Source organism: Budorcas taxicolor, chromosome 10 (assembly GCF_023091745.1).
Source record: "Budorcas taxicolor isolate Tak-1 chromosome 10, Takin1.1, whole genome shotgun sequence".
Lineage (NCBI taxonomy): Eukaryota > Metazoa > Chordata > Mammalia > Artiodactyla > Bovidae > Budorcas > Budorcas taxicolor.
The window spans coordinates 45,113,831-45,139,390 of NC_068919.1; the positions used below are offsets into that span (position 1 = coordinate 45,113,831).

The following is a 25,560-nucleotide window of genomic DNA, read 5'->3' on the forward strand; positions in this document are numbered from 1 at the left end:
CCAGTGAAGTACATGAAAACAGTTCATAGAGATGATAGCCCTTTAGCCTTCTGTGACTTCAGAACTCGAAAGACACAGGCTAACCAGGATTTATATTCAGATACTTGCCCAGTGCAGGCTGAGTTAAGAGACAGCAAAACATCTGATTTTTATTCACCTACAGTGTTCTCAGGAAGTTCCTATTTGGGCAGCGATGGTTCTCAACCTGGCTGCACATCGGTGTCATCTAGGAAGCTTTAAAAGAATTACCACGTGCCCAGACCAATTAAATCTGGAGATGGAGCCCAGAGATCAGTATTCTTTGCTTCCCCAGGAAGTTCTACCATGCACAGGCTGCACACCACAGATGTATCCCTTTCAGAAAGCTGCTGCATGAATGTCAAGTCGTGTCTAAATAGTTCGGTTTCTTCTAAATTCCACCAGGAAAAGGGATGTTTAGAAAAAGGCACAGTTGTGCTTCCTCTAATGAGGCAGCTTACTGTTTGAGAAGTGCTAGTTCTCGGAGGTTATCTGGCACGCTGGTTGAAGAGGAGGAAGTCCTTATCTTGGCAGAGCAAGCAGAGTTTCAGGCTTCGGCAGCTGCCTCCAGAAACAAAGAAGGCCCAGACGCCCATGAGCACCATGATGATATATGCCAACACCAGATTTAATCCATAGTGAGGACTGATTAAGGTCTGCAGAGGGAAAGAAAAGCAACCTTATTAAATATGTGGAATAACCTAAGATAATGGAAAATATTAAATACTTTCAATAGTGGAGGTGTGCTTCACCAAACATCTGATGTATGTCATGGGCCCACAGACACACAGGAATTAACCTGTTCAACAGACACTAGCCGTATTCAAAGGGCAACCCTAGAAGGTAATCAGAAGCCAGACCTAATGAAATACCCAATAGAAGATAGATGTTATACAACCAGGGTCCAGTTTATAATCTTTTTTGTGTTAACTGGCTCTGAGAATTAAGAAAGTTAAGACAAGTCTGTGTTGAAAGTGAAAGTGTTAGTCGCTCAGCTGTGTCCGACTCTTTGTGACCCCATGGACTGCAGCCTGCCAGGCTCCTCTGTCCATGGAATTTTCCAGACAACAATACTGGAGTGGACTGTCATCCTTTCTCCAGGGATCTTCCCAACCCAGGGATCAAACCTGTGTCTCCTGCATTACAGGTGGATTCTTTACCATCTGAGCCACCCTCTGTAATCAAGGGAACAAGAGGGAACAGCATCTCTTTTTCAGCTGCACAACTGCTGAGGGTTCCAAAAGTTCATTTAAAAACCACTGATGAGGTGGCACAAGGTATTAGTGAAGACCACAGTGCCTATCCTAACAGAGCTTATAGCAGTAAGGGAGACAGGCAATGAATGAAGAAACAAATAACTAATCACAGGGACATCCTTGGTGGTCCAGTGGTTAAAAATCTGCCTTCTAATGCAGAGGACATGGGTTCGATCACTGATCAGGGAACTAAGGTCTCACATGCCAGGGGACAACTAAGCCTACACACCACAACTAGAGAGCCTGCACACTGCAATGAAGACCCAGTGCAGCCACAGTAATAAATAATAAAAAAATAAATACTTACACATTGTGATAAATGCTAGGACAGAATAACTACAACTGAGATGGTGCTAGTAAAGGTTAAGAACAAAGTGATCTACTCAAGGTGGACAAGGAAGGCGCTGAGAAAACGGCATTTAATCTGAGACTTACAAGAGGAGGGGTGAGCCAGCCTGGTTTAGACTAAGGGAAGGAACCCAAGCAGGGCAAAGAGTTTGGTGCAGCTGAGGATCTGAGAATCACTATAAATGATGTGTAAGGATGGAGGGCAAGCACGGAGACAGGAGAGAAAGGCAGGGGCCAGATAGGCATGTCAGTGCTAAGTGTGAATTTTACCCTCAGAACAATGAAGGGGTGCAGAAGGGTGTTAGGTCAAGGAGCTGAACAATTTTAGATTTTTAAACTGCAGAGAATGGATTCGAGGAGGCTATGGTGAAAGCAGGGAGAATAGTTAAGAAGACTCCTCACTGAATGAGTAGAGTCCAGGGTGGTGGTGGTAGAGATGGAGAGAATGGATGACAGGAAGCGACAGAACTTGACTTGCTGGTGGATGGCATGTGAGAGAAACAGAGAGCCCAGGAGTGACTTCCATGGTTCTGGCTTTAAAGAAATAGCGATAGTGATGAGCTAGGCAAGACTTAAGGAAGACCGAGCTTAAAACACTTGGGGAAAGACTAAGCTAGGAGTGATAGGTGGGAACCAAGTCCAAAGAGGACATACTAAGAGTAGGCTGGCTCTGAGATTTCAAAAAGCAGGTGTCAGGGGACTTCCCTGGTGGTCCATTGGTTAAGAGTCCGTACTTTCAATGCAGAAACACAGGTTCAGTCCCTGGTTGGGGAACTAAGATCCCAAATGCTGTGATGCATGGTCAAAAAAAAACAAACAGGTGTCAGGTAAGCAGTTAGGTTTATGAGTATGAGGCTCTGAGGAAAGGCCTGGGCTAGAAAGAGAAATACAGAAGCACAGTTCATAAATGGTCTTAAAGCCACGGCTATGAATGCGATTACCCACAGAGCTAGAGAGAAGGGAAAAGTGAAGTCAAGCTCCAGTCCTGAGAACAGTTATAAAGTATTTGTGCTGTTTAGTACTGCAGGAGCAAAGTAAAAGCGCCAACACCACCCTACTGGCTTGACTCATACTGAAAAAGAGTTAGCAAGGCATCTGAGAAGAGCAAGGAGTGGGGTGAGAGGGAACCAGGACAGCGCGATGCAGAAGCAAAAGAGGAAATGTTACAAAGAGGGGGCGGCCAACTCCTTCTAAAGGCTGCTGAGATGAAATAAAAAAACCAACCAGCATCCTTTAGATATGGAGTGATTAGGTCCTTCTTGATCTTCAAACATGCAGTCTTAGAAGAGTGGTTGGACAGAAGCCAGAATGCACTTAGGAACATGACCAATTTCGCTGTGATGCAGACTAGGAAAACAAGTCGTGGCTAGAAAGAGAACCAGAAATAATGAAGAGTTTTATCTAAGATATGTCTAGGGACTTTACTGGTGGTTCCCAGTGGCTAAGACTCTGCACCCCCAAAGCAGGGGGCCTGGCTTCGATCCCTGGTCAGGGAACTAGATTCCACATGCTATGACAAAGACCTGGCGCAGCCAAATAAAACAAAAGTGAGCCCCAAACCCAGATATGTCTATGTGCCGGTGAAGAGAGGGCAAGGCTGGTGATGGAGGACAGGAGTAAGGGTGCAAAGAATTAGGTTTGGAGCCCAAACTGAGGGGCTGGCCTTTGACCGGAGAAGGAATACTTTCTCTGCTCGACCAGGATAAGGTGGAGAAATGGGTTCTTTTTAAGAAAGAAGAGGCTCTGACTAGGTCAAGGTTTCAGGGGGAGTGCTCCCCAGCACCTCAGCGTCCTCACCCTCGCCCTGCCTGCACATTCCCTTGCACGAAAGCCCCAACCCCTTCCTACCCGCTCTGGCCAGGGTCACAGGCTGATTCTGCAGACAGCACCTTGTGCAGAATGACTGCGTTTCTCAGGAAGCATCTGGGGCATGGCAGGCACTGAGCCCTTCAGGTTCTCCTTCAAATTCTTAAGGATAATTCTATTCCTCAAATCTGCTGATTTTTAACATACTTTGTAGGGTGCTAAGCTACTTTCCATCTCTTTTTAAGCTTGTTTCTTTAATAAAATTATCTGTTTTAAACAATTACAGAAACAATACATGATTATCATAGAAAATTAAAATGTACAAGTGAGTAAAATAAATTTTAAAACTTGAAATTCAGATAGGCTAATTTTTATACAACATTCAACATTAAGAGAATGTAAGGACAAACCACACTGTAGGAAAAGTTATTTATAATACATATATCTAATAATGGAGAAGGAAATGGCAACCCACTCCACTATTTTTACCTGGAGAAACCCATGGACAAAGGAGCCTGACAGGCTACAGTCCATGGGGTCACCAAGAGTTGGACAAGACTGAAGTGACTAGGCAGGCATATCTAATAAAAGCCTCTTTTAGAGAATACCAAAAAAGAACCTAAAAAAAAAAAAAAAAAAAGACAGAAGACCCAGTAGAATGATGGGTAAAAGATGTGAACAGGCACATTACAAGAGAATTACCCAAATGGCTGATAAACATAGGAAGACACGCTCAACTTCATTCACCATCAGGAAAATGAAAATGAAAACCAAAATGGGATACCACTACACACCCAGTGCTAGATACGGGTAACAATAAAGAGAATGCATTACTAAGTGTTGGTGAGGAGGTGGAGAAAATACAACTCATAAATTAAAGGTGGAGTGTAAGTTGATACAACCTCTCTGAAAAAGTGGGTAGTATGAACAATTGACATGTACACACCATGACAAGGAATTCTACCCCAGGTATATATCCAGAAGAAATGTGCACACATTTTTACCAAGAGATATACACTAGAATGTTCAAAGCAGTACTGTTCACAATGGTTAAAACCTGGAGACAGCATACATGCCTCTCTGTGGTGGAATGGATAAATTATGGTATAGTCATACCGTAGAACACTATTCTGCAAAGAAACAGCAATCAATAGCTATAAACAAATTAATTTCCCAAACGAAGACTGAGTGAAAGGAGTCAGACACAAGAGCAAACACTGTACTGTTCTGTTTAAGGCAGGGCAAGCTATCGAGTCAGAAGTCAGGACCGTGGTTATCCTTGGAGGGGTGGCGGCAGGGAAGCAGAGAAGTAGCACCAGGAAGCTCACGGGAGCAGATGTTTTAGCTTGCATTTGGGTTCGAGTGACACTGGTGTGTTCACACTGGGAAAATTCATCAAGATGTACACACTGGACCTTGGTGGTCTACTGGTTAAGACTCTGTGCTTCCAATGCAGGGGGCATGGGTTTGATCCGTGGTTGGGGAAATAAGATCCCACATGCTGCTCAGTGAAGCACAAAGATTAGGGAAAAAAAAAAAAAAAAAGATGTACACTTCTGATTTATCTACTTTACTGTACATGTGCTATATTCATAAAACTTACACATTTTCTGAAATCTGTCATTCAGAGACAACTATTGTTAACATTTTGGTATGTAATCTTTCAAATTTCCTGGGTTCAATCATCAGAGAGAATAATACAAACTCTTCAATATTCAACAACAGTTACTGGCCATCTCCTATGTGCCAGGGATACAGGATACAAAGATTGACAAGATCAGATCCCATCCTTGATGATCAAACCCTAATTGGAGAAGTAGATGCAAAAGCTGTATCAAATAAAATAATGCTGGCCAGGGAGAAGGGTTACAACACAGCTGTAAAAGGGTTACAACACAGCACTAGGATAGTGCTTTCAGAAATGTGCACCTTTTCCAGGAAGGCCTCACACGAAATGAACAGTTTTCCAAACTGACCTAGGTTACGGGGGAGACCCATCACTGCACATATAACAGCATGAATGACCTGCGAGCCACACTGGGTCAGTTTAGATAGAGTGTATGATATGAACTATGCGGAGCAGCAAGAGGTAAGTTTAGCACCAGTAAGATTCAGTAAGAGGCTTATGTCAAACAAAGAAGTCTGGGTTTTAGTCCACTGGCCTCTGCCACAACTCATCACTCTCTCTTCCTTAATACACTTGGCTTCAGGACACCTGACTCCTGGCTCTCTTCCTGCGTCACTAACTTGCTCCTTCTCAGTCTCCGTGGCTGGCTTCTGCTCCTGCACCAACCTCAAGGTTGGAATGCCCCAGGGCTTAGTCCTCTGGCCTCTTCTCTCATCTGCTTAGATTCACTCCCTGTAATGACCTTTTAAAGCTTGGATTTCTCTCCCAAACTCCAGACTTTTTCATCCAAATACCCAACTGACGTCTCCACTTGGATGTCCAACAGGCACCTCCAAGGTACCAGGCCCAAAGAGGTCTACTGCTTTCCCCTCACGAGCTTCTCCATCCCAGCTGATGGCAACTCCATCCTTTGGGTTGCCCAGGCTTGAAATTTTGAAGATGTCCTTGGCTCCTCTTCCTCTCCCTTGCCTTAGCCAGTCTGTCAGGAAACAGCTGTTAGCTCTACTATCAGAAACATGTCCTGAATCTGAACATTTCTCATCGTCTCCATTGCTATCTCACCCAAGGTGTCCCCATCCTTCTCTTGATGATTTAATTTCTTCCCCTGTTACAGTGTACTCTGAAAACAGCAGTCAAAGTGAGTCTTTTAAAACGTGATTCAAATCAAGTCCCTGTACTCAACACCCCACAATGAATCCATTTCACTAAGGGTAAAAGCCCAAGCCTTGCATTATCTAGATACGGTTCTCATTTCCAACCACTACTTCCATTTCCAATTTAAAATCCGTGACAGTATCTCCTATTAACTTCCCCTGGCTCATGGTTCTGGCCACTCTCGCTTCCATAAACATGCCAAGCATGTTCTTTAGTCTTAGGACTTTGCCACAGCTGTTTAGTCTGTCATGTTCCTTCTCCAGACAGCCACATCACCAACTTCACTTCTTCACTTGAATGTCACCTTCACAATGAAGCCTACTTTTAACTACCTAGTTTGAAAATTAACATCCCCAGCCCCTACAATCTAGAATCTTTTTTTTTAAATTATTTATTTTGGCTGTAGTGGGTCTTAGTTGCATCATGTGAGATTTAGTTCTCTGACCAGGAATCGAATCCAAGTCCCCTACAATGGGAGTATAGAGTCTTCCCACCAGGGAAGACCACCAGGGAAGTCCCTTGAACCTTTTGAACCCACTCTGCTTTCCCTTTTTTCCCACAGCACCAATCAATTTCTAACATATTTTGTTTTATTATGTCTGTTGCTTATTGTCCCTTTCTCTCCACTAGATGGTAAAGGCAGAGTCTTGGTTTTTTTCTGTAAATTGTTTTGCTCACCTAGAACAGTGCCTGAAACACAGAAGGCACTCACTATTTGTTGAATGAATGAATGGTGGACTGGATCCATAAGAAGGACATTGGCTTTTTCTTGCAATTTCCTTTCTGATTATTAAAGTATATACAGTAGAAACTTTGGGAAGTGCTGAAAACCATAAAGAATAAAAGAACCCATCCAGAGATGAAAACTGTTAACATGCATTCTCTCTCCAATTATTTTTCCATGAAGATTTGACTTTACATAATTGCCATCATTGGAGAAGGAAATGGCAACCCACTCCAGTACTCTTGCCTGGAAAATGCCATGGATGGAGGAGCCTGGTGGGCTGCAGCGCATGGGGTCGTGAAGAGTTGGATACAACTGAGTGACTTCACTTTCACTTTTCATTTTCATGCATTGGAGAAGGACATGGCAACCCACTCCAGTATTCTTGCCTAGAGAATCCCATGGACAGAGGAGCCTGGTGGGCTGCCGTCTATGGGGTCACACAGAGTTGGACACGACTGAGGCGACTTAGCGTGCATGCATGCACTGGAGAAGGAAATGGCAACCCACTCCAGTATTCTTGCCTAGAGAATCCCAGGGATGGAGGGGCCTGGTGGGCTGCCATCTGTGGGGTCACACAGAGTCAGACACAACTGAAGTGACTTAGCAGCAGCAGCTGCCATCATATTAAGGGTAACTTTAGTATCATATTAAGGGTAACTTCAGTATGACTGAAATGTTCTAGGTAGGGAAGGCAAGAAGATTGTTCTTTAGATGGGTGAGAGAGCAGAATCCAGTATAAGAAAACTTGACATGAACTCTAAATGGATGGAGAGGAGAGAAACATGAAGCAGGACACCATCAGAAGGAACTTTTCAATACTTCAGGTGAGAAATGATGAAGGTCTAGACGAGGCAATGGCTGGGATCATTCTGCTATAAGTATATGACAATTATGATTAAAGTCAGACCAAAGCATTAAACAGTGCTTTAAAAATACACCTAGTCAAGTATCCTTTTCAACTTTCTTTTGAAAACTGGCATTTTAATACCACTGAGGAGGGATTAAGATGGGTACTCTTTGGGAGGGGGTTTGACTTTTTTTTTGGCCGTGTGGCATGTTGGTGGGCTCTTAGTTCCCCAACCAGGAATCAAACCTGAGCCTCCTGCATTGGAAACTTGGAGTCTTAACCACTGGATGGCCAGGGAAGTCCCAGGCACTCTTGATATTAATCAGAATAAATAACAATAGTACAACCCTTTTGGAGAGAATTTTAGCAATCTGCATCAAGGGCTTTAATATCTTAAAATATTTAAAAATATTCCATTTGACTTCATAATTCTATTCCTTAGAATCTGAACAACGTATTGAAAAAGTTTCATATACAATGATGTTCAATTCAAAACAGCTTTCTGATAACCAAAAGTAGAAAAACAAATGATCGATCAGTTAAGCAAACTATAATTTTATGTAATGATATAAAAAGCTATTAAAATGTAAATATTAAAAGGATTCATAATAATGTAGAAATTGCTTAAAATGTGTTCCATAACATAAGCATAATGCAAGACTATTTCAGGTTTGACTAACTTAATTAAAAGAAAGACACCTACCAAAAAGAAATAGTTTATGAGATCAGCCAACAAACTAATAGTTATCTTTCTATAGAAAGACTTGGATGATTTATCTATCATTCATTCATTCTTTTAAATGACTGTTTCTGAATTTCCTCATTATGCTGCGAGAGTATATTTCACTTAGAGTGGAATCTATCACTTCAAATGTGTGGACTTAAAGCCCCAAAACCCAGTTTGAGCAGAGTAGCAATACTCACCAGGGCTGACACCAGCAGATGGGAGAGAAGCACTACAAGAAGGGTGTACCACTTCTTTTTCTCACAGCCATCGAAAAACACGATGCCCCAGAACACGTGCAGCAGTGTGATCACCAGCGTCATGAAAGCTGGAAGACAGGCAACCGTTAGTGCCCAGTCGCAGGTCAGCAGACCCCAAAGTCCACTGAACACGTCCCTGGATGCCGGCTCTTGGGGTGCACCGCACTACTGTGAGGGTTCACCCACAACTGACGGAGGACCCTGACACAACATTTGCTTGAACAGTAATTCTGAAAGCAGCATTTCTGAACCAGGGGCCAGCTCTGCAGGAGCTTCTCACCTAGAATGTGAACCGGTGAAACAAAAAGTCAACCTGGATCTGGCTTTCAAGGAGTTTCTCTTAGGAACAAAACAAAATTACTGATATATAATCAGCTTTTCCAAGTTGGCCTTCTACACTAATCAAGAAACTTTTTTTTTTTTTTTTTTGGCCACACACACAGCAAGGTGTGTGGGATCTTAGTTCCCTGACCAGGGATTGAATCCATGCCCCCTGCATTGGAAGCTCAGAAGGAGTCTTTACCACTGGACAGCCAGTGAGGTCCCCAAGAAACTTTTCTAAATTGAAACAAGTGTCTTTGATTTAAACAAGTCTTCTCATTAAAGTGGAATTGCTTCTTGGATCTTTTTTTAAGGCCGGTGGGAGAATAAAAATATTAGAAATTGCAATAATCATCCAAGATTCTTCTTAAGCAATGGAAACTGAATCCGATCAGTACACACAGGTTTTTCTATGGAACACTGTGTGTGTGCATGCATGTATGTGTGTGTCCTACATCCTGGAGATTTTTTACTAAAATAAGCAAGTTTCAGGAACATCTAGTGGTGAGGACTTGGGCATCTAGTGGTGAGGACTCTCTGTTCTCACTGCCGAGGGATGGGGTTGGATCCCTTGTTGGAGAACTAAAATTCCACAAGCCATGAGGCATGGCCAAAAAAAAAGAGAGAAAGCAAGTTCCGCATACTCTGAAAGCTTCAACGTGGGGAGGGAGAAGGCACACAGATTTCTCATTTCCACCATTAACACCCGCTATCCTGGCAAAAAGTCAAGTCTGACTGTTCTCCTTCACACTATTGGTAATTCTCCCTTGGCATCTGTGGAGGATAAGGTCCAGGAACCCCCACAGATACCAAGCTTGGCAGATGCTCAAGTCCCTTATCTAAAATGGCATAATATTTACACATAACCTATATACTGGCCTCCCTGGTGGCTCAAATGGTAAAAAATCCTCCTGTAATGCAAGAGACCCAGGCTCAATCTGTGGGTCAAGAAGATCCCTTGGAGAAGGGCATGACAACCCACTCCAGTATTCTTGCCTGGAGAATCCCATGGACAGAGTAGCCTGGTGGACCACAACCATAAGGTCACAAAGAATTGGATACGACTCAGTGACTAACGTACACACAACCCATGCACAACACATCCTCCACCCCCACTGTTTACCTTAAATTATCTCTAGATTACCTATAATACCTAACGTAATGCAAATGTTATGAAAACAGTTGTAAACATAGTGTAAATTCTATGTAAATAGTTGCCAAGTCAGGCAAATACAAGTTTTGCTTTGGGGAATTTTCTGGAATTTCCCTTTCCTAAACATTTTTAATCTGTCATTGGTTAAATCTGAATGCAAAACCCAAAGATATGGAGGGCTGACTCTGAAGCAATATTCTGAAACAATTAGTCTGTTTTTGTTTTTTTTTTTTTTAACTTAACTTACTTATTTGGCTGCAACGAGTCTTAGTGTGGCATGCAGGATCTAATTCCTTGATCAGGAATAAAACCTGGGCCCCCTGAATTAGAAGCAGTGATTCTTAGCCACTGGACCACCAGGGAAGTCCCAGCAGTTCGTTTTTGAATCAACAGACCACTAGCCTTTGAGCATTTGTAATAACAAAAAATGTCCATCATTACCAGAATGAATAAACTGTGGTGTATTCACACAATGGAATACTTACATGTTCTATAATGGTCTCAAGAAAATATTGTTGAGTGGGAGAAAAGCATATTGTGAGAAAACGCCCATATTTCAGTTATACGAAGTCAAAAAGCAAGTTATTACAGAGACATAACTGTTGAGGTTGGAGGAAAGCAATCTGTTACATCTAGTGACAGTGTTTCAGCAGATAATGATAAATACTTTACAGGAGAAGGGGGATTTAAAAAAAAAAACAACTTTGGAACAATATCAGACTAAACTAAAGTGATTTATTTTAATCCCACTGATGATCCTTGAAAGGGCAGTTTCCCTGAAGATAGATGCCTGGCTGTGTGATGGTGAATAGAGCTGAGACAACTGGAAACACCCAGTAGTTCATTTTATGTCAGAAAGACCAGACTAGAAACTGTGATTCACAGACACAGATGTTCACACTCTAAGGCTTTTCTAAAGCTTACATGTCAATCAAGTGTCAAGAGAAAGCAATGACACCACTAATGTGTCATCTGTTCATCAGCTATGTGAAAGGAAGATCAAAATGGAGTCAGTATTGCTAATAGAACTCTCTAAATAGAAGAGCCAGGAGGCCATTAAGGAAGTGTGACTTAGGCATAGCTTAGCTGAGATGGAATCTGATATTTTTACCTGATGAAGTCATAAACCTGCCAGAAACTCAAGACACTTCTAAAACACTTACCCTAAAAATAACTCATGAGAGTCTACCCACTTAATGGACCACTACCCTAAAATATGTGATTCCTTAAGGCCAAATATTTTCTGAGTTATGTCGATCACAATTCTTACCACGAAACTTTTAACAACCTCATAGCCTTTTGTCTTCATAAGGCCCCGACTCTATTTCTTCCGTGGAACTTTCTTTCAAGACTACCCATTCTTGTAAGACTACAAATCTGGGTCTTCCAACTTGCAATTCTTAAGACTCCAAAACACTCTTCTTATTTGCAGCCTCCTGCATTATCTTTTGTTTGACAGCTCTATTTGCTCTTTCCTCTATGCATGACCATGAATATTGAAACCAGCCAATCATCCTCCTAGGGTCAAGTCTGAGAGTTCAGATACTTGGAAAATGCTCTTACTTATGGACTTTCTAGTTCATTCTCATCTAAAAGAGCATTACTTTGTTTCAGACAAGCATTCTCAAGGAATCACTAGCCTTGAACATTCTTCCAAATTCTAGGTGGGTATTTCTGTATGCAAGGCTCTTTCCTGATAAAAATTCTCTCTGATGGACTGACTCTGTCTCTAAAGTCAAGTCCAAGCATCTTATCCAAGGCCCTCTGCAACCTAGACCCAAACTGCTAGCCCCTACTCATCTTCAAACACATCCTACTTGGTAGGAAACCAGAAGTCCTACATATACTCTGTCTATGCCTCTCTGTTCTCATTTTTTTAATTGACAGTCGCTTTTGCCTGAATCCTCTACCCCTCGCCACCACCCTGCCGTTTTCACCCCACCCAAATCTTACTTCTATTTAACACCTAGCTCAATGCCATCCCCTTAATGACTTCATCCTGATGCCTCCTCTGTTTTTGCACTCCACACACAGTTACTGAGCGCCCAGAGAGTCTGGCCAGGGATGATGCCTATGGCTCTAGAGTCGCACAGCCCTCAGCTGGGATCCCGGCCCCGCAGTGTTCGGGCGCGTGATCCAGCTCCTCTGAGCTTGTGTCCTTTATTTCCAAAATGCAAATAATGCCCCTGGCTGTTGTGTAGGGAAGAACTGTGCTTTGCAAATCGTAGTTTTTCAATAAATGACAATTACTATGTGCTATGGTGTCTAGATTCAAAGATGAATATAAGCCAGGACCTTCAATTTAGTGAGTTGCACTAACAGGTTGGAAAGTGAAGCAAAGCAGCAAGCAATTATCACACATATCCAAGATTCCTGGGTACCTATGTTTTAAAATGTATTCTCAGACTGTCTTGGTGGTCCAATGGTAAAGAACCTGTCTGCCAATGCAGGGGACATGGGTTTGATCCCTGGTCCAGGAAGATTCCACATGCCGTGGAGCAACTAAGTCCATGCGCTGCAGCTACTGAAGTCTGTGTACTCTAAAGCCTGCGCTCCAAAACAAGAGTGGCCACCAGAATGAGAGGCCTGAGCACCACAGGAAGAGCAGCCCCCAATCGCCCCGTTCGCTGCAACTAGAGAAAGCCCGAGCACAGCAACAAAGACCCAGCACGGCCAAAAATAAATAAATAAACAGAGCCCTTTAAATATGCACTCCTTCACTCTTGTAGATTTCTTCTTCATCTGACACTGGAGTATTACTCTTACATTTACTTTATTCCCTCCTCTTTTATTAATCCATACAAAGATTTATTAGCACCCACTATGGGCCAGGCTTCCCTGGTGACTCAGATGGTAAAGAATCTGCCTGCAATGCAGGGGACCTGGGTTCGATCCCTGGGTTGGGAAGACCCCCTGGAGGAAGGAATGGCAACCCACTCCAGTATTCCTGCTTGGAGAATTCCATGGACAGAAGAGCCTGGAGGGCTACAGTCCATGGGGTCGCAGACAGTCAGAGTAAGCACATGGCCGGGCAATAGGGCTATCCCAGAGAACAAAACACAGTCCCAAGGAACTTCCTTTTCAGAAAAGCCCATCTTTTCAGTTTACTATGTTTGATTAACACAGTACCTAAACGGGATCTCTCAGAGATTTATTAAAATGCTGTGTATTCCTATTTGACTGCTTATTTATTTGGCTAGCACTAGTTCCAAATCAGAAAAGGAGTACATCAAGGTTTTATATTGTCACCATGCTTATTTAACTTATATGCAGGGTACCTCATGAAAAATGCTGGACTGGATGAAGCACAAGCTGGAATCAAGATTGCCGGGAGAAATATCAATAAGCTCAGATATGCAGATGACACCACCCTTACGGCAGAAAGCAAAGAAGAACTGAAGAGCCTCTTGATGAAAGCGAAAGGAGAGTGAAAAAGTTGGCTTAAAGCTCAACATTCAGAAAACTAAGATCACGGCATCTGGTCCCATCACTTCATGGCAAATAGATGGAGAAACAGTGACAGACTTTATTTTTGGAGCCAGACAGGGAAACAGTGGAAACAATGGCTGACTTTATTTTGGGGGGCTCCAAAATCACTGCAGATGGTGACTGCAGCCATGAAAGTAAAAGATGCTTGCTCCTTGGAAGAAAAGTTATGACCAACCTAGATAGCATATTCAAAAACAGAGACATTACTTTGCCAACAAAGGTCCATCTGGTCAAAGCTATGGTTTTTCCAGTAGTCATGTATGGATGTGAGAATTGGACCATAAAGAAAGATGAGCGCCAAAGGATTGATGCTTTTGAACTGTGGTGTTGGAGAAGACTCTTGAGAGTCCCTTGGACTGCAAGGAGATCCAACCAGTCACTCCTAAAGGAAATCAGTCCTGAATATTCATTGGAAGGACTGATGCTGAAGCTGAAACTCCAATACTTTGGCCACCTGATGCGAAGAACTGACTCACTGGAAAAGACCCTGATGCTGGGAAAGACTGAAGGCAGGAAGAGAAGGGGACAACAGAGGATGAGATGGTTGGATGGCATCACTGACTCAATGGACATGAGTTTGAGCAAACTCTGGGAGCTGGTGATGGACAAAGAGGCCTGGTGTGCTGCAGTCCATGGGGTCGCAAAGAGTCAGACACGACTGAGCGACTGAACTGAACTGAGTTTCTGTTATTAGGTGGCTTCTATGGTCATAAGCCTTTACTGTTACAAAGTGCTGCTTAGATTATGGGATTTATTTTTCCTAATTGATTAGAGGTCTAACAGAAACTGAGACCTGAATATCTAAAATGATTCTGTCATATACACGTAGCTAGAGCTATATACACACTGTTTTGATACTTCTCTCTGGTAAATGGAATTAACTACAATTAGAAATGAAGATTTGTTAATAGTATCACTAAGGTACTGTCTTTGTCATGTTCCTAAAGATACAAAATTCTAAAAATCCTTCAATGAATTAATGAATCTAATTCTAAAATTTAGCCTTTTTTTTCTTTTTTTGCCTTATCACATGGCATGCAGGATCTTAGTTCCCCAACTAGAGACTGAACCCAGGAACCCTGCACTGGAAGCTCAGAGTCCTAACCACTGGACCACCAGGGAATTCCCATTGCTTTGTTCTAATACTCTTAAAAGTTAAAAAAAAAAAATTCAAGACTTTCCTGGTGGTCCAGGGGCTAAGACTATGCGCTCCCAATGCAGGGGGCCCCAGGTTCAATCCCTGATCAGGGAACTAGATCCCACATGCCACCACTAAAGGTTCTGATGCCACAACGGCGACTGAAGATCTTGAGTGCTGCAAATAAGACCTGGCACAGCCAAATTAGATAAAATATTTTTTAAAAAAAGAAAAAATACTTTTCTAAGTTAACTATAAGAATATCAAAATTATGTGCTTTTATAATCCATATTAATAAAAAGAGCTTCCATAATTTCTAATATTTGGGAACATCAATTAGAAAGCTGAAGAGTGCTAAGAAGTATATATGTTTGTGAAACTACGGCTTTCTAGTTTTATTTATTTATTTATTTATTTATTTTTAGCTTTCTAGTTTGATAATGGACTTCCTTTTCTAATAATCTTTTACACATTCTCTTGGTAGAGAATGTTTCAATCCAACCTATTTCTAAAGAAAATGTTTCAGTGTTATCTCTAAAAGGCTACATTTACTATTTGGTTCATCAATCCTTGCTGAACACAGCCTAAGTGTTCCAGCACACAAACTCATAACTATCTTCATTTTCACGCTTGTCCCTCTCTCCCACATTCCCAGTATCTACTTTTCTGTCCTTACAGACAACAGCCTAATATAGCTACTGATTCTAATACTGAGTCCAGCCAGCATGGAAACAGCTCTCTGGCTTCCCCTGCCAACTTCAGAGAATGTCTATAACCAGGCTAGAGAGCGCCACAGGCTGCTGCTGCTGGGTGGTGACAACAACAGGCAGAGCAGGACTTCCCAAAGCCAAGGCTCAAACTCAGCTGCCCAGAGCCAGGATGTGATTACCAAAGGGCTCCTAATTTCTCTTCCCCAGTAAGAAAAGGGTCTGGGGCATCAAGGTCCTGCAAAGTGACAGCCTCTGCTCTTTCCCTCCTGGTTGCAGAAACTCACCAGATCCTGGAGAGATCTCCAGTGACCTAGCCCAAGTCAGGCCCCAGAACGCAACTGCCGCTGCTGCTGCGTCGCTTCAGTCATGTCCGACTCTGTGCGACCCCGTAGACGGCAGCCCACCAGGCTCCCCCGTCCCTGGGATTCTCCAGGCAAGAACACTGGAGTGGGTTGTCATTTCCTTCTCCAATGCATGAAAGTGAAAAGTGAAAGTGAAGTCGCTCAGTCGTGCCCGACTCTTAGCGACCCCATGGACTGCAGCCTACCAGGCTCCTTCGTCCATGGGATTTTCCAGGCAAGAGTACTGGAGTGGGTTGCCATACGCAACTAGCGCTTTTGAAAATGCTTTTCCTATAATAAGGATTTAACTTTACATTTTTGCTTTAAAAACTGTAACAGAATTCTGTCACCTAGTTTATTGTAATATAGATGTACATTTATTACTAACCAAGTAACATTCTCCCACATTAAAATAAGACATTTTAAACGCCATCTCATATAGCCATAAGATAGGCATAGTACTAGCCCTTAATACCAACCAGATCAAAAAGAAAATGTCCTGAAAGCAATCTGAACATAAACAAATATAACACTATGAAATATCATTTCAGATTTATGAAAATGCTCCTGAAGGACATTCATGAGCTGAACAGACTGCCAAGGAAACAATGTTATGCTGACAAGCCCCAGAGCAGATGGTGGCAAATGATGAAATTCTCTCCTCCAATCAGTGTGGAGAGTCAGTGTTGGGAAGCCCCTTAAATGCTGTCTGATCCAGTCCCCTGTGCAATGAAAAAGCAGATCCCACACAGGGTCCACTTCCAATTACTCCCAGTTTAGGAGCTTATTTCATCAAAATAGTCACTATGGGAAAAGTCCCTTCTCAAACCAAACCCAAATCTGGCCTTCTAATTCGGTGATTCTCAAGTGGGGTGATTTTGCCCCCAGAGGTCACCTGTCAATGTCTGTAGACATTTTTGGTTGCCACACTGTAGGTGGGGTACTTCTGGCTTCTAGTAAATAGAAGCCAGGGATGCTGTTGAACATCCTACAATACACAAGACAGCCCGCCCCCCCACCCCAACAAAGAACTCCAAAGGCCAATAGCAACAAGGTTGAGAAACCTTTTACCAGCTCCTGCTTACTAAGAAGCCTAGGAAGGCTCTTTGAAGAACCAAAAGTCAACCCTTTTTTTCCATATGTGGTACATTAAAAATACCTGAAACGCCCTGTTATAGCTCAACTATTGTCACAAAAATGCTTCATAAGAAACCACGCCAAACTCACTGGCCAGAGCTGCCACTGGGCACGTAGGGTGTGAGGTAGTGCTTATAGGAACCTGGGGTACAAGTTCCTAATTCAGTGTGTGTGGGCTCTCAGGCTTCTCTTATTAATACTTTGCATGTTGTAAAGCAATTATCCTTCGATTAAAAATAAATTAATTTAAAAAATACTCTGTATGACTGCTTCACTGACTTCATAAAATTAACTAGGACCTTCCCACGTCTGATACTGCCCTGGAATGGCTGCAGGTTTATCTTACCCACCATCAGGTTTATCTTTTCTTAAAATGCTTGCTCCAAACCAGCTCTCAAAGCAAAACCAAGCCCATAAGAACCTGGATGGAGATTTAAATGGAAGTTAGAGGTAACATTTGCAGTTGGCTTAGATGTGACTTAACGAAAAAGCAGAAAAATCAGGATTACTCCAAGCTTTTGGGCCTGAGCAACAGGAAGGATGGAAGTGCTTCAGCTGAAATGAGGGAGACCACAGAGGTACCCCACTCTGAAGATGCTGTCCCTCTATCTTCTGTCCTCCAGAAATGCTGGTAGGTCTAGGATATTGTAAATCATTGTTTTGGTGAATGTAAGGAGAAAGTCCCCTGAGAAATGGAAAAACAGCCTACCATTTGAAACAAGGCACTTCAATCTCAAGACAGAAACATTCAAGAATATCTTTGTAAATGAAAAATTTCAAGTAAATGTTTGGCCAAGAACTTGAGAATGAAAAAGATGGTAAAATCTGATAGCTCCGTCTCTTAAAATAAACCTCAAGCTTGATTAATCCCTTGAAAGAACCATGAAGATTTCCAAACTTCTTTGCATATAAGAAAAGTGGTTTGGGGAAACTGAGCTAAAACCTGTTCCAGGAATAGTGTTGGAAAACCTCCGATAACACCGATGAGACGTGTTGCAACATGAACGATACCCTCAGAAACTGAGCCATGCAGCCAGCCCGAGGGGAACACGGTGGTTCTCCCTAGCAGAGCAGGGGAGAGGAAGAAGATGAACTGGTAGAAGTGGTTCCAGTGCTGATGAGACACCTTGGTGAGACATGAGCACAGCGCAGGTCAGTAAATGCCAGGGGCCCAGCCACGGAGCTGCAGAGGTTCAGCTGAGGTTACTGAGGAAGGCCAGGCTCATCAATAAAGCTGAAGACAGGAATTTTTTTTTCTCCTTGCAGATTATTAATACTGGGTGTCATGGGTAAATTAATATTCCTATAGAACTAAATGAAGGAAGATACTATGCTGAATGATATTTTAAAAAAAGACTACTTTTTCCCAATGCAAATCATCTTTATAAGGTACTATCCTGCTCATCATGGCTATGAAAAAAAACTCTGTAAGATTCATTGAAAAAAAAGACACTAAACACACACACCATATAAATAAAAACCACCACCAAATGTTAAAGGCAGCAGTAGATAAAGAAAATAAGGACCAATTCACACGTGAGGATGACACAGGCCTCGGACTTCTCTGGTGGCCCAGGGGCTAAATTCCCAATGCGAAGGGCCAAGGTTCAATCCCTGGTCAGGGGACTAGATTCCACATGCTGCCCACTAAAGATCCTGGCATGCTGCAAAGAAGACTGAAGATCCTACATGCCACGACTAAGATCAGACACAGCCAAACAGATAAATAAAAGATGATATAAGGCCTGGAGAGAGAGAAGCACGAGGCCTCAGGCTGCCTAAGCTGCAAAGGGGTCAGCAGGGCCTCTTCACCCAGCCATGGGAGCAAGGAGACGTCAGTGTCTCAGAAAGTTACCTGGAACACATGTGGAAGAGCCCCAGCCCGTGGCATTCTTTCAGCCACTCTCTGACGCAATTCACTGAACTGCCTGCTGCCTGCCTAAAGACGGCCACCCGGGCTCTGCACACTTGATAATGTACTGCAGGCCACCGCTCAGGGAGAGGAAATTGACAAAGTATAACCTTAACATTTTCAGTTATTTGAGCAACTTGAAGGAAAGACTATCACACTACTGATGTAAAGAAAGCATAGAATGAAATACAAAGAATACATCTTTGGTGACAAAGCCAATGACAGTATATGAAGTATCCTTGTGTCACCAGCAGAGACGGTTGGCATCACTTATTAAAAGAATTAAGACTCTAACAAATTCAGAAAAGGATAAGAATTGCAGATTAAGCTTTACGGTCAATTACTTTCTCTGTATCATTAACAATGTAATCGTTCCTCTACCACTTTGGAATTGGTAGTTATTAGAGATAGTTTTGCACACAAAGTGCTTTCAGTTAAAAGTCTAAACATTTAACAAACACATTATAGAGATTATACTTAAAATACTGTGGGGGAAAAAAGTGAAATGAATAAAAAAAAAAACTCAGTGGGTTTCAACAAGAAAGAGTAACTCTCCTGCTCACTGGTCTAGAGGATGACTGTTCTTTGGCTGATCAAGTGAGCCTGGGCTCAGCTGGACAGCTCTGTTGCTGGTACAGCTGGGTTGGCTTGTCACTCAGGCTGGGCCCAGGTCTGCTCTATACACGCTCATTCTGTGGTCCAGGCTAAGGAGGCATTAACTACAGGGCATGTTCTCTGATCCATGACCAGATCCGAAGAGGGCAGAACCAACCATGCAAGTGCTTTTTAAGTCACTGACTTATACCCAGTTAGTGACTTACATTCACCATTTGGCCAATCCGTGTCACAGGACTGAGGTCAAAGTCAAGGGTAGGCAAGCACATTCTAGTCATCATAAGGCAATGGAAGGATGTGGATGTGTAATTCTACTACAGCAGAATGACAAATTTGGACAAAAATGGAATCTCCCACATTCCCCTTACTTTCGTTTTTCTTTAAGCTCAATATTCCTCTGCCCTTCAATCATATAGCTTCTAGGTTTTTCACCATACGAATGATGCTCTTCCATACCAACTTTAGTGCTTCAGTATTCCTATTAAATCACAATGCTCAGAACTGAACACAAGGACTTCCCTAGTGGTCCAGTGGTTGAGAATCTGCCTGCCAATGCAGGAAACGCAGGTTCAATCCCTTGTCTGGAAATATCACACACACTGAGTGGGGCAACTAAGCCCATGTGCCACCACTACTGAGCCCTAACTACTGAAGCTGGTGCTCTGCACAAGAGAAGCCACTGCAATGAGAAGCTCACACACCACAACTAGAGAGTAGCCGTCACTCGTCACTACTAGAGAAAGCCCATGTTCAGCAACGAGACCCAGCACAGCCAGAAACAAGCAAATATAGTTAAAGAAATTAAAAAGAACTGAACATGATACTTCACATGTGATCTGACCTGTACTGACTTCTCCAAATAAAAGGTTTAGTGGCTAAAAAGTTGAAAATCTCACCTAGACAAGAGTACTGCCAAGAAAATATAATGTAAATGAAATGGCTTAGGGAAGTTTTAAAAATAAAACATCAGATATTCTTACTGAGTAATAAATACATTTTTCTTCTAAATCATAAGGGAGCTGATTCAGAGTGATGAACCCAGATACCACATAAATCAGAGAAATTATCCTTTCTCTAAATGCTATGCTTCATTTCAAGAACCAAATTCTCTACCCTTAGGCCATTTCACAGTTTATAAAGCACTTGAATATATACTCTCTAATTTAATTCTTTATAACCCGGAGCTAGGTATTATTTTTGCCTCTGATGAAAGATGAGGACATTGAGGGTTGGGCGGAAGTCCAGTACTTCCGTGCCCGTGAACAATGTCTTTCTTACCTCCAGGACTACTAGGAAGACTGCTTCCCTCTGCCTGGAACATTCCTTCCCAACAACCACCTTGCTCTGCCAGCCTACCTACTATTCATCCTTTAACTTTCTACTTGGATAGCACTTCCTCCATAAGCAATGCCTACCTTTCCTTTTTTTCCAAAAAATATTTATGAGTTCATCTAGAAACAAAGAACTCCACAAAGTGCTGGGGATACTGCAGGAAACAAGACAGAAAGTCTTTGCCCTTTTATGGCTGAGCACCCAGTTGGGGTGAAAGACACAAATAACTGCACAGCTGACTAATCAATTACAAATATGGTAAGTATTACAAAGGAGAAGTGCTGATACAATGAGTGGGTGAGAGCTCTTCTGTGCATGCGTGGCTCTTCCTCATCACAGATTTTATCACACTTTGTTATAACCAGTTGTGTGTCTTTATTCCCCACTGAGAGTGGAAAGTATAGACACTGACTGGGCTCTTGAAAAAAAATACTTAATTATTTATTGAATGAAAGATTAAATGATCAAATGTACTTGCCTAAAACACTAAATTTATGAGCCAGGATATGACTTGAACTTAAGACTCAGTTCCCATACCTTGCCTCTATACAAAATTTCTAAGAAATGATAATGATTCTAATAAAAGTTAATGTTAGCCTGCTACACAACTACAAACAAAAAGAATTAACTTATAATACATTTAATTTATAAACTATGTTTACTTGCTACATGAAAACCTATGTACATAAAGGAATCATATAGTGTATAACTTGTACTAACAGATATACTAATTAGATCTCATATTCCTTTTTATTCTGGTTATTAGCCATTTGTAATGGAGTACGGTAAAGAGCCTCTTGATGAAAGTGAAAGAGGAGAGTGAAAAAGTTGGCTTAAAGCTCGACATTCAGAAAACTAAATCATGGCATCTGGTCCCATCACTTCATGGCAAATAGATGGGGAAACAGTGACAGACTTTATTTTTGGGGGCTCCAAAATCATTGTAGATGGTGACTGCAGCCATGAAATTAAAAGACACTTACTCCTTGGAAGAAAAGTTATGATCAACCTAGACAGCATATTAAAAAGCAGAAACATTACTTTGCCAATGAAGGTAGGTCTAATCAAGGCTATGGTTTTTCCAGTAGTCATATATGGATGTGAGAGTTGGACCATAAAGAAAGTTGAGCTCCAAAGAATTGATGCTTTTGAACTGTGGTGTTGGAGAAGACTCTTCAGAGTCCCTTGGACTGCAAGGAGATCCAACCAGTCCATCCTAAAGGAAATCAGTCCTAAATATTCATTGGAAGGACTGATGCTGAAGCTGAAACTCCGATACTTTGGCCACCTGATGCAAAGAACTGACTCATTTTAGAAGACCCTGATGCTCGGAAAGACTAAAGGCAGGAGGAGGAGGGGACAACAGAAGATGATATGGTTGGATGGCATCACTGACTCAATGGACATGAGTCTGAGTAAACTCCAGGAGTTGGTGATGGACAGAGAGGTCTGGTGTGCTGCAGTCCATGGGGTCGCGAAGAGTTGGACATGACTGAATGACTGAACTGAAACTAAATGAAAAATTTTAAATGATCTCATGCTTAAATACATGGTAACAGCAGCAAATAATATACACAATAAAGACAAATATAAGCAAATTTGAGATATTTTTAAATGCAATAAGCAATTTCTTAAATGTATAATTAAAAGTTTAAAAGAATGATGTTATAACAAATAAACTCTAGCACACGATAAAGTAACAGGTCTATTCCTGACTCTATAGGTACACATTCATAGCATGTTCAGCCTGCCATCCTAACTTAGCTAAAGATATTCAGTTCAGTTCAGTTACTCACTTGTGTCTGACTCTTTGTGACCCCATGAACCGCAGCACACCAGGCTCCCCTGTCCATCACCAACTCCAGGAGTCCACCCAAACCCATGTCCATTGAGTCAGTGATGCCATCCAGCCATCTCATTCTCTGTGGTCCCCTTCTCCTCCTGCCCCCAATTCCTCTCAGCATCAGGGTCTTTTCCAATGAGTCAGCTCTTTGCATCAGGTGGCAAAAGTATTGGAGTTTCAGCTTCAACATCAGTCCTTTCAATGAACACCCAGGACTGATCTCCTTTAGGATGGACTGCTTGGATCTCCCTGCAGTCCAAGGGACTCTCAAGAGTCTTCTCCAACACCACAGTTCAAAAGCATCAATTCTTCTGCACTCAGCTTTCTTTATAGTCCAACTCTCACATCCATACATGACCACTGGAAAAACCATAGCCTTGATTAGACAGACCTTCATTGGTAAAGCAATGTCTCTGCTTTTTAATATGCTAAGTTGATCATAACTTTTCCTCCAAGGAGTAAGCATCTTTTAATTTCATGGCTGCAATTACCATCTGCAGCGATTTTGGAGCCCCCCAAAATAAAGTCTGACACTGTTTCCACTATTTCCCCACCTATTTGCCATGAAGTGATGGGACCAGATGCCATGATCTTCGTTTTCTGAATGCTGAGCTTTAAGCCAACTTTTTCACTCTCTTCTTTCACTTTCATCAAGAGGCTTTCTAGTTCTTCTTCACTTTCTGCCATAAGGGTGGTGTTATCTCCATATCTGAGGTTATTGATATTTCTCCCGGCAGTCTTGATTCCAGCTTGTGCTTCTTCCAGCCCAGCGTTTCTCATGATGTACTCTGCATATAAGTTAAATAAGCAGGGTGACAATATACAGCCTTGACGTACTCCTTTTCCTATTTGGAACCAGTCTGTTGTTCCATGTCCACTTCTAACTGTTTCTTCCTCACCTGCATACAGGTTTCTCAAGAAGCAGGTCAGGTGGTCTGGTATTCCCATCTCTTTCAGAATTTTCCACAGTTTATTGTGATCCACACAGTCAAAGGCTTTGGCATAGTCAAAAAGCAGAAATAGATGTTTTTTCTGGAACTCTCTTGCTTTTTCCATGATCCAGCGGATGTTGGCAATTTGATCTCTGGTTTCTCTGCCATTTCAGTTTGAACATCTGGAAGTTCACGGTTCATGTATTGCTGAAGCCTGGCTTGGAGAATTTTAATCATCATTTTACTAGCGTGTGAGATGAGTGCAATTGTGCGGTAGTTTGAGCATTCTTTGGCACTGCCTTTCTTTGGGCTTGGAATGAAAACTGACCTTTTCCAGTCCTGTGGCCACTGCTGAGTTTTCCAAATTTGCTGCCATATTGAGTACAGCACTTTCACAGCATCATCTTTTAGGATTTGAAAAAGCTCAACTGGAATTCCATCACCTCCACTAGCTTTGCTCGTAGTGATGCTTCCTAAGGCCCACTTGACTTCACATTCCAGGATGTCTGGCTCTAAGTGAGTGATCACACCATCGTGATTATCTGGGTCATGAAGATCTTTTTTGTACAGTTCTTCTGTGTATTCTTTCCACCTCTAAAGATATTATAACACTTTTTTTCTTGAATTTACAGAAGTCACAAATACTATCACCAAATTGCTGCACATTTTTCACTTTCTTCTAAAAGAATCATTTTAAGTCAATCTTGCACAAACAACCTAGCTCTCTAAAGGGAATTAGCGCCATCTAGTGATAGAAGCTGGTATAAAAATAAATTTCATTAGGAGACTGGTACTTGAGAAGCAAAAAAGAAAACTGCTTATGTAGCAGTATAATACACTGATTTAGGAAAATACAGAAAACTGTAGCACCCCCTCCTGGCTATGTTTTATTAATCTATATTGGATGCTGACAGATTTTAGCTACTTATATTACAGTTGTTCTAAAAAAATACTAAGACTCTTTATTATGATCATTTCTTAAAACTGTCAGAAATATTCTAGTTATGGGATGTTTAAAAGGAAGATAATTTGCTCTGTTGGAGGCACGACTGAATCAGTTAGACCCAATCCACTAACATACTTTCCCTTCCTCTAACTTGCAGCCAGATGTGAAGGGCCTTGACTTTATCCTGTAGGCCTTGAAAAGCCCTAGTTTTACACAGAGAAGATTTCTTTGGGGACAGTATAAAGGGTGGATACCTACAGAAAGTGTGTTGAGGAAAGACTAACCAGGTGGGGGTTAATGGTAGCAATCTAGACAGGAGATAACAAGGCATAAACCGAAATGATGAACGAAGAGTCCACGGGGTTGGAGGATCACTGCAACACGCAGGATATCTCTCAGATTTTTACTGCAGCAATTTTAAAAATTCGGTTATACCTCATCTTATCCTGGAGAAGGAAATGGCAACCCATTCCAGTATTCTTGCCTGGGAAATTCTGTGGACAAAGAAGCCTGGCGGGCTCAGTCCATGGGGTCGCAAACAGTCCAGCGCCACTGAGCGACCAACACTTTCATCTTGTATCTTTCATAACTTCACACTGCCTGGACAAGATTAATCACTTTTGGGGGGGCCTTATTTCCCCTACAAAATGATAAGCTCCTTGAAGACAAATTACTTTTGTAAAGATGTTAAAGATGATTTAATTTAAAGAATCTGTGCATGGGGTCACTTCTTTCAATGATATAGCTTATGAAGACAAAAAAATACAGTGGTGTTTTAGAAAGCTATTTTTTGATAGATTCTTGTGTAATTTAGGAGAGATTTTATACTAATTATGTACGCTACCAACTCTTAAACGTGTGATCATTGTATCACGGGGACAATATTCATCTGGTGGATGAAAAAGCAGTTTGAAATATGTTGG

At 41.9% G+C, this 25,560-nt stretch overlaps 1 protein-coding gene across 1 annotated transcript in view; it reads right to left on the minus strand.

Moving 5' to 3' along the window:
- Positions 1–334: 334 nt before the first annotated feature.
- APH1B (aph-1 homolog B, gamma-secretase subunit) overlaps positions 335–25,560 on the minus strand; it is a 38,244-nt gene continuing 13,018 nt past the window's right edge. The window contains exons 5-6 of the mRNA XM_052646938.1: positions 8,709–8,836; positions 335–674 (exon numbers count right to left, since the gene is read on the minus strand). Of these exons, the coding sequence (XP_052502898.1) occupies positions 507–674; positions 8,709–8,836 (296 nt within the window). The 3' untranslated portion in view covers positions 335–506. The remainder of the gene's footprint in view (positions 675–8,708; positions 8,837–25,560) is intronic.